The sequence below is a fragment of the Chenopodium album genome, chromosome 3 (genome assembly GCF_948465745.1).
Source record: "Chenopodium album chromosome 3, dcCheAlbu1.1, whole genome shotgun sequence".
NCBI lineage: Eukaryota > Viridiplantae > Streptophyta > Magnoliopsida > Caryophyllales > Amaranthaceae > Chenopodium > Chenopodium album.
In genome coordinates, this window is record NC_137836.1 from 66,338,559 (window position 1) to 66,352,128 (window position 13,570).

The following is a 13,570-nucleotide window of genomic DNA, read 5'->3' on the forward strand; positions in this document are numbered from 1 at the left end:
TTATAATTTATAGTGTATTGTTTGAGTTATGCGCGTGCGAAATTACTTCAAAAACTATTTTATGTTTGTACTGTCGATATTATGTTATTTACAATACATATCATTATCATTCTCATTGCTATAAATTAAGTATGAGTCATTTGTTACATTTTGAAGCCCAATTTTACAATTTGGTAGAATTGTACGATTCTACGATTCGATTATACCCTACTCACCAATACAAAGTAAAATTCTGATTCCGATAACTTTTCCTTTAATCCCATGTATGACAATTCATCGTTTCACAACGAGTAACAGACAGGATGTGTATTGCTTTAAATAGATTATCCTCTTATATCTTACTTTTTCCTATTGAGCACTTAGCCCTTATTCAATTAGTACTTTCTTTCTTGTGAGCTTGCGGAGCATTCAAAGATGACAGGGTCTAAAATTAGTATTCACCTGTTGAGGAGATTCATTCCTTTGGCTTCCTAAACTTAGGAAATCATTCTATTACATAGAGTTTGCTGACACGAGGCTATATGAACTTCAATTATTTTATCAAGACTTTAGAGCTTTATGTATTTTATACTTTCTCTTGCTCTATGTGACCCACTGTGTCGTTCTACTACCCTACCCCCTAATAGATTACATTTGGAGGGGGTTTCCATTTCCTTAGCTTCCATGTCAAACATCTTACTGATGATGTAAACAATATCTTCTTCGAAATATTTCATTTTATGATCTAGGAATTGGAGATACATCAGCGAGAGCTTGTGGACCACCTGCAATAGTTGGATTTACCAGTAATAATAGTAGCAATGCAGCTGCGTTTATGCCATTGAGAAATGCACCAACTTCACATGTCACAGGGTCAAATTTTGGGCAAACATCAAATGCACTTGGAATAATGCCTGCCAACCCATTTTCAACTTCCAGTTTTGTGGCTACCCCATCATTACCAGCAGGTGAAATAGTGAATTTTATGATTAATTTATTATCTTTGTTATCTGCTTTTATTTCACACTATGAATACATTATCTTTAAATTGTTGGAACACCTGCACCTTTTTTGGTTCTTTGGGCTCCATTTAAGTTCAGTTACGTGAATAAAGAATATCAGTTATGACCATCACTTGGAATTACTAATTTGAAGAACCGAATAATTTCTGGATAAAATGTTTGACTTGTGACTGTTGTGAGGGTTTTTGTTGATTGTCTTTTGACCATCTTAACATTCTTCAGTTCTTATCAATGTCAAGTCTCAAGTGTGACTAAGACTATGGAAATTTGGATTTTCAGTGAGAAACTTGTGGTTGGGTTTGTTGATCCTACAGAGACTTGTGATACAGAGTCATTAGAGTTTGTATATTTTGGGCATAATTAGTTGCAATGAATCATGGAATCCTGATTAATAGTTGATATGCTAAAAATCTGTGTGATTATTTTAAAATAATATACACCTATGGATTAATTTTATATATCCTCCAACACTTTTGTACTAACGGGGTGAGGCAATAAATTTCTCTCACGCTTGAACTATGTATGCTGGAAACTTTGGAGGTAATGTCTGATTACTAACGGATTGTAGTGATAACAATTCTACTTTGCAATCATCATATTTTAAACAACAGGAAGGCTTCGCCAAAAGTTGTACTAATTCTTAATGTATCTTCCACCCAAAAGTAAAAAGCAATAGTGGATACCATGAATAAGAAATAGAATATCATTTCTTTGTCCCGCTGCCTTAGGGACTTTATTTTGAGTATGCCCCACCCAAAGCTCTGTTGAGGGTAGTACTAATCTAATTTAAACAAAATCACAAGATGTCCAAATGCAAAATTATTATTTTTGTATACATTCTTCTAATACTGCTGATTTCCCACCAGTCCGCCACATCTTTGTTCAGGTAAATTTTATGAGCTTTTTCTTTGTGATGTAAAGTTAATGCAATTTTTTTTTTGTGGCAAATATACAGGATGCAGAAGTAAATCATATGAGCAAACCATTATTAAGGATGATTCAAAAAATTGCAGACTAATTTCAATATCAGGCATGGCTTGTTACGCTGGTAAAAGCCATGAAGAATTGAGATGGGAGAACTATGGCCTAAAATCAGGAGGTATGCATGCTTAATATGTTACAAGTTTTTCTATCTTTTGTTCTCTTCTTTATACCTTCATCACTTGCTGCTGTAGTCTGTAGAAGTCTATTGATAATATTATTATCAAATAATTTTGAATTTTGTTTTTTTATGTTTTTCAGTCCAGCAGAATTCAGTTAGTAACCAGGCACAAGGGATTGACAAACATCACTTGAGCATCCCTCTTCCTTCAGTTACAAGTTTCTTAGGAATCCCTACTCCATCCTGTAGTGCTCCAGCGTTCTCAACAAATATGAATACTCCTACTTTCCAAATCCCATCACCAAATCTATCTGCATTTAACACCAGAACACCCATTATTACTGGATTTGGATGCGACCAAGTCACTGCCGGTGATCCTATCAACTCAAGATTTAAGACTTTGGCCTGATTACTTAAGAATAACACCTAAACACCTGTCAATCCACTTACCATCTACTAGAAATTGATGTGACCAAGTAGAAAGTAGTTCTGCTATTAGATTGACAAAACCATGGCCAAACAATGGAAATTCAGTGATCCATACAATTGTAAGTAATGCAAAGTATTTTTCTGAACTTCCTATCACTTCTTTCTGTGTGTTGCTCATCAAGTAATTTGCATCTGATCTGGTTGAAATTGCAATACATGATTTTCTTGTTTAGATTATGTTATAGTTTTATGCTCATTGCTGTCTCTTGGATATTTTAATTCTTTTCTTTTTTTGGTAATATTTTCTTGCTTAATTTGTTCTACTAACCTCCTTTTGTCTTCCCTCATCAGCAAGCATCATCTCCCTGGACAACACCTCTTGTCTCAGCAGGTATTTTTAAAAAGTTCATATGATCATTATGAAAATATACTAACGGTTTCTGCGTGCAACATCTATCATATATTAGTAAATGCTATTTTTGGCACAACATTTTAACTTTCTTTGCTATTTTCTTGTAACCATAAGGGAATAATGGAGGTGTTTCACTCGATGTTGGCTCGCCTCAGCCCGATCCTCCTCAACAGTAAGCTGATGTTTTTATCTTCATTTTTTTTGTTGTAAAAATTTGTTCAGTAGTATCATACTTTTATTTCATGCATTTTGCTGTATACATTTTTTTAAAAAAATCAATTAGTTGACTAACCACAAAATATTGAGGCAATCATCTTATTTCTTTATAGGTTCACAGCAGCAAACAAGGTCACGGAAAGCATTATAGCTGTGAAAGATCCTTTTGGATCTGAGACTGCAACATTCCAGCCAATGATGGATCACTCTGCCCATTCTTCATTTATTCAACATGGAATCTCTAGCATGCCCGTGAGTATTTCCACACGCTTTCCATGCTACATTATAAACATTTTTTTTTATTTAGCATTATTTTCTTTTAAAAATCTCACGGGCTATGTTATTCTGCAAAATAGGTGTCTAGTAAACCTGCAAAAACCAGAGTTCCATCTTATTTTACATCAAGGCACCATTCACTTTAAGTCGTTGATAGTGAGTGTCAGGAAATATCATCCTAGCAGTGATGGTACAAAGGTGAGGAGGGTATTATTTATGTTGAAATTCAGTGAATTTGTTGTATCTGTACATTTTCTTTTCCCTTACTTTGTTGAAGTCTTTGTTTCCACTCATTGTCCAATATAGGTGCCCTTCTTTGATCAGGCTGCAGAAGGTCTAAATATAAGCAAGGGATATAATTATATAATTCCAAGGGAGAATCCTAGATCAGTGATTGCTGCATCCACCGAGCCAACCTTTGACGGTGCTTCCAAAAAAGAGGCATCTGCACTCATTCATGCAGCTACTGTGGAGTATGAGGATGGTATGTCATTCATTTTGTGTGTTTTTAGTCAAGCTCTGATAAATTGGTCCGACTGTTTTAGGAGCTTTTCCTAATTTTTTTCTATCTTGTTCTAAAATCCTTTAAAGACTTATATGCCAGGTTGTGATCTGCAGATTATGTGTGCATTTACATATTTTATAGGTTTTGATGCATCATACATTTCCACTATACAGGCAACAAAGTATAAAATGGATTAATGATAAATGAGACACTACCTATGATAAGAAATCTTAATACAAAGGTGAGGAAATTTTGAGTAAAATAAACACAAAGAAGATATTCAAAAAGCACATAGTTTTGTTAAAATAAGTTGAGGTTCCTGATTTTGTTCTGTTGGGAAATATATCTATGATTTTAGTATTTTGGAGGACTCGTGGACAAGGCTTCCATAAACTTGATTGGCTTTTGTCTTTGTGTTCATGTTTTGGATTTATAAAAACCCGTGCATGAGATGGTGCCAATTCTAATTCTAGGGGAGAGTGACATTACTTGTTAAGGAGGTGAGTTTGTTAATGTATCACAATAAAAAAGTATGAGACGGTCTAAGCTAAGACTTGGTTTCATTTTCTAGCCTTGAATAAAGTATGTTCCCATTTCCAGATCATATCACATTCTGCCATTCTGGCCACCATATATGTCTCCTGATGCCTCATAATATGATGGGATTGCCAACTATTATTCTAATATTTGTGTTGTATAAGAAACTAAGCATCTGGGTGTAGCTACTTGAATGAATTTGTGTCCTTATTCTATAGTACTCCCTCTGTCCCCTTTTGATAGTCCCTTGTGGGCAAATTTTAGTCCCAAAATGTTCACCCCATTTGCTTTTTCCAACAACCATTAATATTAATTTTTTACCAAAATTTCCTCCAATTTGCAACAATATTTGTGCAAATTTAACTTTCCTATGTAAATTTTGTTTTCCCATCTACTCTTATTACTTTCTCTCTCTACTTTTTTGCATACCTAATGTCAATTTACTTTTTCAATGTACTTTTACTATTCTTTTGTGTTTATTAATTCCCATGAAAAATGCCCATATGGGACTATCAAAAGGGGACGGAGGGAGTATCATTTATGTCAATTTATGATTTCTACAGTTTTGATGTCTCTATAATTGTCACTTGCGCTGTGAATTATTTTACGTAGAGATCCTAGTTTCATTTCTTCTGATGTGTCAGGTACAGACAATGCTAAGAAAGCCCAAATCAGCAGTTCTGAACCCATCTCTCATAAAGATGATTTTGCTAAAACCAATGACAGTGCAAAAGAGTTGGAGCTCTTGCTTCCAAAGCTACAACGCTCTGACTACTACACAGAGCCCAAAATTGAGAAGTTAGCATCAATTGAAAGATCTAATCCAGGATTTTGCTCCCATGTAAAGGACTTTGTAGTGGGCCGAGATGGCTTTGGTTGGGTGAAGTTTTACGGGGAGACAAATGTACGTGGACTCAATCTTGACTCCTTAGTTCACTTCAATTATCGAGAGGTGATAGTGTATGATGATGAGAGTGAGAAGCCTCCAGTTGGACAAGGCCTTAACAAGGCAGCAGAAGTTACTCTATTGAATGTTAAATGTGTTGACAAGATTGGAAAACAACATACTAGTGAGAAAATGGTTGAGAAATACATTGAGAAGTTGAAGCAGGCAGCTGAAAAACAAGGTGTCGAATTTGTCTCCTATGATCTAGTGAAAGGGGAATGGAGGTTTAGTGTGCAGCATTTTTAGTTAGTAGATTTTTCGTAATGTCAGAAGAAAACAATAGTTGAAGGTACAAATAAATACCCCAGTTTTTTTCTTAGTTTAGAATGTCGAGTTCCTTAAGTATTTGTTCATAGATTTAATGATGGTTTGATGATAAGAATTTTTTCGAATGTAAAGATTTTCAATATCTAGTGATAAATTTGTGAATGCATTTCATTAGATGTTTCGAGTGCAATTAAACAACTGACTAAATTTTCATTCTGTAGTGAACTTTGTGCAATCTGTCTTTTCTATGTCCCTCACTCCATTCCAACTTAGCTCCTGTTAATGTTAAAAAAATGTTTGCAAGGCATAAGAGTATTCGTTAGACTTAAAGATTTAGATGATGACAAAACCTCACTTACTTACAAACTAATAAGTGCTTGATTGTTTAAGTGTGTATTCAGTTACAAAGACTAGGAGAATAAAGGGTCTTGTAAAAATACCATGAGGAACAAGAAGGCCAGAAGCAGAGCTATCCTTATAGAAGAGTTCCCTCACAGGAACTGGCGCTTTAGAAATGAAGACTAGAGAAGAGAAGTTCCTCCCAAGGAACAGAAGCCTTGGAGTAGGAGCTTCATCAGAGAATATGAAGACTAAATATATTTTTATATTTTAGGATTTATGTAAGTATAAGATATTAAATAGCACTCGAAAAATCTGTGTGGAATTGGTCTAAAAGATGAAATATGTGCATGCTAGTTTTTAGGAAAACTGTTATCATTTAAAAGTTTATCTTTTTTCTCAAGTTAAAAAGATTTTATTTTATTTCTTTTTCTGATTTTCGGAAAATATCTTTTACAAAATAAAATCTCCCATGTTTTCTAAAACTTACGGCCTACTCTCCCATGTTCTTCTTCAGTCATGCGTTTGCGCATTAAGGAGTTCATGGTTCCTTAATTATAGGGACATGATCTTCTTAGTGGGTATGAGTAGTGGCGTAATGGTGTTGCTGCACAATGAGGATTTTCCAAAGCATTTATTGATCTATAAATAGCCATTAATTTCAGAAGGAAAATCTCACCCTTGCTCACATAATTTTTAAAGCTTCAAATCGAGTCAAGTGTCAATTCCACACAAGTTCATTAGAGTGTTCTTAATGTTCTTATACTAGAGTTTGTTTTCTTTCGAGTTGTAATTTGGGGAATGGGGAAGTTCGAGTGAACGTTTGTGTATGAGAAAGAGAAGTGAGGAAGAGAAGAGAAAGAGAAGAGAAAGAGAAGAGAGAACAGAGAAGTGAGAAGAGAGAAAGAGAAGAGAAGAGTAACAAGTTGGGTGACTTGTTCCTCAGGGTCTTAAGTTCGTAGAGGAACTTGAGTTTGAGTCGTTAGCTTGTAATAGGATCATTTGCCCTATTATAGTGAAGATTCATTTCCTAAAATCCCAAGTGGTCGTGGTTTTTCTCCTTGTTAGGGCCAAGGAGTTTTCCACGTAAAATCTCTCTTGCATTCTTTAGTTTCTTTAGTTAATCTTTCACATCCTTTAGCTAACTTAATTTTAATTCCGCAAAAAGTTTGGCTAATCTCTCATACTACAATTAAACCCCCCCTTCTTGTAGTATTTTTTGAAACAACAATTGTTATCAGAGCCTAACTGATGAATAAAAAGTTATACCGCAAGTGCACAGTGTCTGTTGTTAGCAGAGATTTAGCAAATACGGGTCGAATCCCACAGGGAGACATGTTCTATTAGTTTTTGCCCAATTATATAAACTATTTCTATAAACAAATAATGATTTGATGATTAATTAACTAAAGAATGACAATAATGAAAATAAGGTTGTTCTCAGATAAATTAAAGTCTAGGGCATACGTTTGGTCCACCATGCTTATACCAATCCAAGAAATGCAAACAATCCATTAATAAACAAACTAGGTCGAATAATTAAAGCACTTGTTAATCCTACGGTCGGGAATTAACGCTTACGAATAAACATATGTGGTTCGGCCGCTAACATATTCAAATTCGCCAATTGTAATTAAACCTCTAAAAATATGATCTTTCAATTCTAATTTTTATTAGCTAAATAATCAACTCATGATATTGGCCAATTACATGAATCAAACAATAAAGCACAAATCAATTGGAATTATTCAAACCCTAATTCATAAATTTATAAATAATCAAGCATAATTAATCAAATTATAAACATGGCTTCCCTCACTTAGCCCTAGAAAACGACTACTCGCTCATAATTGAAATAAACAAAACAAAAGAGATAAATAAGCTAGAATTCATAAATAATAAAATAAAGAACGAAAGATTGAATGAAATACCTCAATGATTGAATTAATGGAGAATAATAAACTCGGGTTCAACAATGGAGAGAAAATAAAGAAACGTTCAAACTAGAAAATAAAGCATAAGGGGCCAAATAAAATCCTCTCAAATATTTATATTATTGCCTCATCCTAAACAAAATAAATAAATAAATACATAAGCTATAATGCTATTGGATGATAATTGATGATGTGGCACGACACTCGACTTGATTACGTCAAACGACCAAGAAAAGTTGGAGCAGCAACGAGCTATAGCTCTCTAACGAGCGAGCTATCGTTCTTCGTCGAATGTAGCTACTGCCTTGGCGAGCTAGCTGGCGAGCTATAGCTCGCATAAGACTTTGCGTATGGTAGTGATGAGCTAATAGGCGAGCTAACTTGCGAACGATAGCTCGGAGCTTCCTTGGCTTGCTGCCTTACTGAGCTAGTACTCGAGCTATAGCTCGAGCTTAGCTCGATGCAAGAATGCTTAGCAACTCAAATTGTCAATGCACCAAAGGCCTAAAACGATCTCATACTTGCAACAAGGGCTACGAAACAACTCCGATTTGCTTCAAGGAATCTACATACATATATAAGCACAAGGTCAATGAATCATCGGCCTCAAATCAGCATCCCTCCATCCAACGACAAATGCTGAATTCTTCCGAGAGCGTCCAAATAGCTATGAGAACTACCTGAAACATTAAGAAAACACAAACGGAGCATAATACAGCACGATAGTGATAACCTATGCATAAATGACTCTAAACCATTGACTAAGAGACTAAGAAGTAACTAAAAAACAATGAAAAATGTGCCCAACAATCCTATACAAATATGATTTATCAAATTCCCCCAAGCTAAACCGTTGCTTGTCCTCAAGCAACACCTTAGACTCAAAACGGACGAATACAATAAATATGATTTCCAGGGAGCCAGAATAAGACCAACCCAACTCTCGAGCAAGCAATCAAACCAGAGTTATTAAGATTAAAATTTAGCTCGGATACGAATAAAACTACCTTACATCATGATCCCCAATTGAAACCAAACTTTGCCACAACCCATTTCCCAATCAAGATAGTCGTCACCGCACACCTTGCAAATTATGAACATTTTGATGCATAAAAGGGTAATGTAACAACAATAAGAGATTACGTTCACTCAATCATTCAATACACATGCTGATCAAAAGGACTTTTTTTTAAAGCTTGTAATGGGGCTAAGGTGAAAAGGTAGGATAAAATTTAGGAAGATGTGAGCGAAAAGCTAACTTGGGGAGCATAAATATGAAAATGAACATGACCAAATGCAACCGATTGAAATGGCCTTTGCTATTCCATCTAACTTCACAAACATCCTCCAAAATACTAATGAAGTGATGATAAAATAATAATAAAAAAAAAAACAATCTACGGATTATTTATGAATGAAATTAATTTCTTCTCCTTTTCATTGCCTTTTTTTCTGATTTTTTTTTTTCAACATATAAACAAGCTCTTCTTTTCTTTCTCTTTATTTCTTCTTCTTCTTTTTTTTTTTTTTTTTTTTTTTGGATTGTTGGTAGCACTTCTCAACTTTTGATACAACCCCATCAAACTCAACTGGCCATGGTTGCATAGAATGAGACCTGGCATTAACAAACAACAGCTTATAAATGAACTCCCCTAAGCTAGACTTGGGAATAGTAACCAACGAGGCTAAGAGGCTTGTAATGTGGCTATATAACAATGAATGGGCAAGGCAACAACATGGGTGAGCAAAATGGGAACAAATGTATCTAAATATCATCTGAAGGCTACCTAGAGAAAAGGGCCTTTATATCATACGCAGCATGCATAAGTGATAACCAAATTACTAATAGATCTCAAACCGAGGTTACTCAAATAACGGATTGCATCGGTCACACAAACACAAAGTAGGGTGATATAGCAAGAGAATTGGCTAGCTATACTTGATACGGGACAACTAATCTTGCCGCTAACCATTCAATTGATTCACATAATGTAAAGTAGGTAGCATTGTATAGCACAAACTGACTAAATTTTAAACTCATAACTAAGGTCAAAAGAAACTCAAAAGAATCAAGTTTAAGTCCGCACACGGTTCGAAATCACAAGCATAGAAAGAGGACACAAAAATGCAAAAGAGAAAGACTTAGCCAAAACACTAAACTAGGAAAGCAATACACTTTTTTTTCGTTATACGTAAACTCCCACTTCTAGTGAATGGTACAAACCGTACAACAATCCTACTAAAGCAAATAAAACTACACTATGAAAGCAATTAAAGATAGACATCCCTCCCCCAAGCTAAATTAAACACAGTGTCCTCACTGTGAAAAATGCATAAAGACAAAAGGGAAGAGGAGAAAAATTGCTCACTGATCAGAAACTGGGCCGGAAGCAGCATCACCGGTAGTAGGAAGGGTTTCCTCTCGTGCAGTAGTGGTGGCAACTATAGCCGGTTCATCTCCTCGAACTGAGCGGCGTAGGCTCTTGACCTCCTTGCGAAGCTTAACGGAGTCTTGTAGGCCGTTCGCAATGCCCACAATGTATCGTCCAACTTTAATGACCAATCTTTGCGGGACTTGTTGACAACCTTTTCAAGGATTCTCTTGATTTGTCGATTGGATACCAATCTTTGCGGGAAGATGATCTTCTTAAATAACTTCATAACGACCTTTGAATTGTTAGTTGGTGACGCAATAGCTTCGATCCACTTAGTGACATAGTCGACGACAACCAAAATGTACCGATTTCCGCTAGAGGAAGGAAATGGCCCCATAAAACCAATTCCCCATACATCAAAAGGCTCAACCTAAAGTATTCCATTTTGTGGCATCTCTTGCCTCTTCGATATATTCCCTGTTCTTTGACACTCATCACATGCATTGCAAAAGATACGAGCGTCCTTGAATAATGATGGCCAATAGAAACCACATTGAAGCACTCGGTAGGCAGTTGCAGTAGAACCAAGATGCCCACTAGAAGGTAGATTATGGCAATGATGAAAGACACCATGAGTATCCCAATCTGCTACACATCTCCGAAACATCCCATCAGAACACTTACGATACAAGTGAGGGTCATCCCAAAAGTACCGCTTGGCATCATGGTAGAACTTCTTGCGTTGTTGGTAAGTCAAATCTGGAGGATGTGAACCACCTACACAAAAATTAGCATAGTCAACATACCATGGAGATACAGTAGAAACAGAGAATAAATGATCATCGGGGAAAGAGTCATTTATGGGGCTATCTGAAGTAGACTGAAATCTCAATCGAGAAAGGTGATCTGCTACAACGTTCTCGGCACCCTTTTTATCTCAAATCTCTAAATCAAACTCTTGAAGGAGAAAAATCCATTGAATGAGCCTCGGTTTAGCCTCTTTCTTTGCTAGGAGATACTTCAGAGCGGCATGGTCAGTGTGGACAATTACTTTCGAACCAATGAGGTAAGTTCGAAACTTGTCAAGAGCATACACAATAGCTAGGAGCTCTTTCTCAGTGGTGGCATAATTCATCTGAGCCTCATCCAAGGTTTTACTAGCATAGTAAATGGCATGCAAAACCTTGTTCTTTCGTTGTCCAAGCACGGCTCCCACAGCATAGTCACTCGCATCACACATGATCTCGAGTGGCAAATCCCAATCCGAAGGTTGTATGATAGGAGCAGTTATCAATGCCTCCTTAATCCTGTTAAAAGACTCCATACAAGCATCAGTAAACTCAAATGTGGCATCCTTAAGCAATAATTGAGTGAGGGGTTTCGCTATTTTCAAAAAATCTTTTATAAATCGGCGATAAAACCCTGCATGACCAAGAAAACTTCTCACTCCCTTGACATTCACGGGAGGGGGAAGTTTCTCAATCACCTCAATTTTTTCTTTGTCAACTTGGATGCCACGGTCAGAAATAAGATGACCAAGTACCACTCCTTCATTGACCATGAAGTGGCACTTTTCCCAATTCAAGACCAAATTTACATCAGTACAACGTTTAAGCACCTTAGAAAGATTATGCAAGCACATATCAAAGTCAAAACCATAAACACTGAAATCATCCATAAATACCTCCATGATGTTCTCAATGAAATCAGAAAAAATGGCCATCATACACCTTTGAAACGTCGCAGGGGCGTTACACAACCCAAATGGCATTCTGCGATAAGCAAATGTACCATAGAGGCATGTGAACGTTGTCTTCTCTTGATCTTCTGGAAGAATGGGAATCTGAAAGAAACCTGAATATCCATCCAAATAACAGAAAAAACTATGTTTTGCTAATCTTTCAACCATTTGATCTATAAAAGGTAAGGGGAAGTGATCTTTCAAGGTGGCTGTATTCAACCTGCGATAATCGATACACATACGCCAACCTGGGACAACACGAGTAGGAATTAGTTCATTCTTATCATTTTTAACAACAGTTGTCCCCCCTTTCTTAGGAACGACTTGTACCGGGCTCACCCACTTAGAATTTGAGATGGGGTAGATGATGCCCGCGTCAAGAAGTTTCATTACCTCTTTCTTCACCACCTCTTGCATATTAGGATTCAATCGACGTTGTGGTTGGATGTAAGGGCGATGATTCTCTTCCAAATTAATTCTATGCATACAAAAATTAGGACTTATCCCTGTAAGATCATCAATTCTATACCCGATTGCCTTTTTATGCATGCGAAGCACAGTCAAAAGCTTAGAAAGTTGGCTATCATCGAGTTTAGCACTACAATTACAGGGCATTCCTCATTATCATCAAGAAATGCATATTTAAGATGAGAAGGCAAAGGTTTTAACTCTACCTTTGTTTTTACCTGTGACTCAGAAGTAGAACAAATAGTTTCCATTACCTCAAACCCCTCAGTGTTAGGGGCATCCAAGTCACGAATCAAAGAGTCAATCTCTGTATCTCCTTCTCCTTCAGAAACCTCCAAGGTGAGAACAGCTTCTAATGGATCATTAGCTAACTCACGAGGCGTATCATCTCTCACAATCTCATCAAGCACATCAATCCTGCAACAAGTATTCTCAAGCATAGGCGACTTCATTGCATTGGTTAGGTTAAAAGTCACTGTATCATCACCAACAGACAAAGTAAGGGACCCAGACTTGACATCAATAACAGCACCTGCAGTACACAAGAAAGGTCTACCTAAAATGATCGGGATATTTATATCCTCCTCCATATCTAGAACTACAAAGTCAACAGGAATGAAAAATTTCCCAACCCGAACGGGGACATCCTCCAAAATACCTAAAGGGTATTTTATTGAACGATCCGCCATTTGCAAGGTGATTTGTGTGCAATTTAAAGCTCCCATATTCAACATGTTAAAAACAGAAAGAGGCATAACAGACACACTAGCACCTAAGTCACATAAAGCTTTATCAATGAATAATGCACCTACATGACATGGGATGGAAAAACTACCAGGGTCCTTAAGCTTAGGTGGGGATTTATTTTGCAATATAGCACTACACTCTGCAGTTAGAGCGACTGTTTCTACACCACCAAAGTCTTTCTTCTTAGTAATCATTTCCTTTAAAAACTTTGCATACATTGGAACTTGAGAGACCAAATCAGTAAAAGGAACAGTTACCTCAAGGTTCTTGACCAT

The 13,570-nt window shown here is 36.4% G+C and overlaps 1 protein-coding gene and 1 pseudogene across 1 annotated transcript; one reads left to right on the forward strand and one right to left on the reverse strand.

Moving 5' to 3' along the window:
• The first annotated feature begins 2,614 nt into the window (after positions 1-2,614).
• Positions 2,615-5,670, forward strand: LOC145625233 (nuclear pore complex protein NUP98A-like; annotated as a pseudogene).
• Positions 5,671-10,769: 5,099 nt separating this feature from the next.
• On the reverse strand, positions 10,770-13,570 carry LOC145625234 (uncharacterized). The gene is made up of 3 exons (XM_081678302.1): positions 12,767-13,570; positions 11,391-12,617; positions 10,770-11,219 (listed from the first exon to the last, which is right to left on the reverse strand). Exons 1-3 carry the CDS (start codon positions 13,568-13,570, stop codon positions 10,770-10,772), a joined length of 2,481 nt encoding a protein of 826 aa, XP_081534428.1.

Coding starts and splice junctions, on each gene's coding strand:
- LOC145625234 (XM_081678302.1), bottom strand. CDS start 13,570: ATGGTCAAGAACCTTGAGGTAACTGTTCCTTTTACTGATTTGGTCTCT. Junction 12,618..12,766: donor GTTCTACTTCTGAGTCACAG/GTAAAAACAAAG, acceptor ATGCATAAAAAG/GCAATCGGGTATAGAATTGA. Junction 11,220..11,390: donor CTTACCTCATTGGTTCGAAA/GTAATTGTCCAC, acceptor TTGAGATTTCAG/TCTACTTCAGATAGCCCCAT.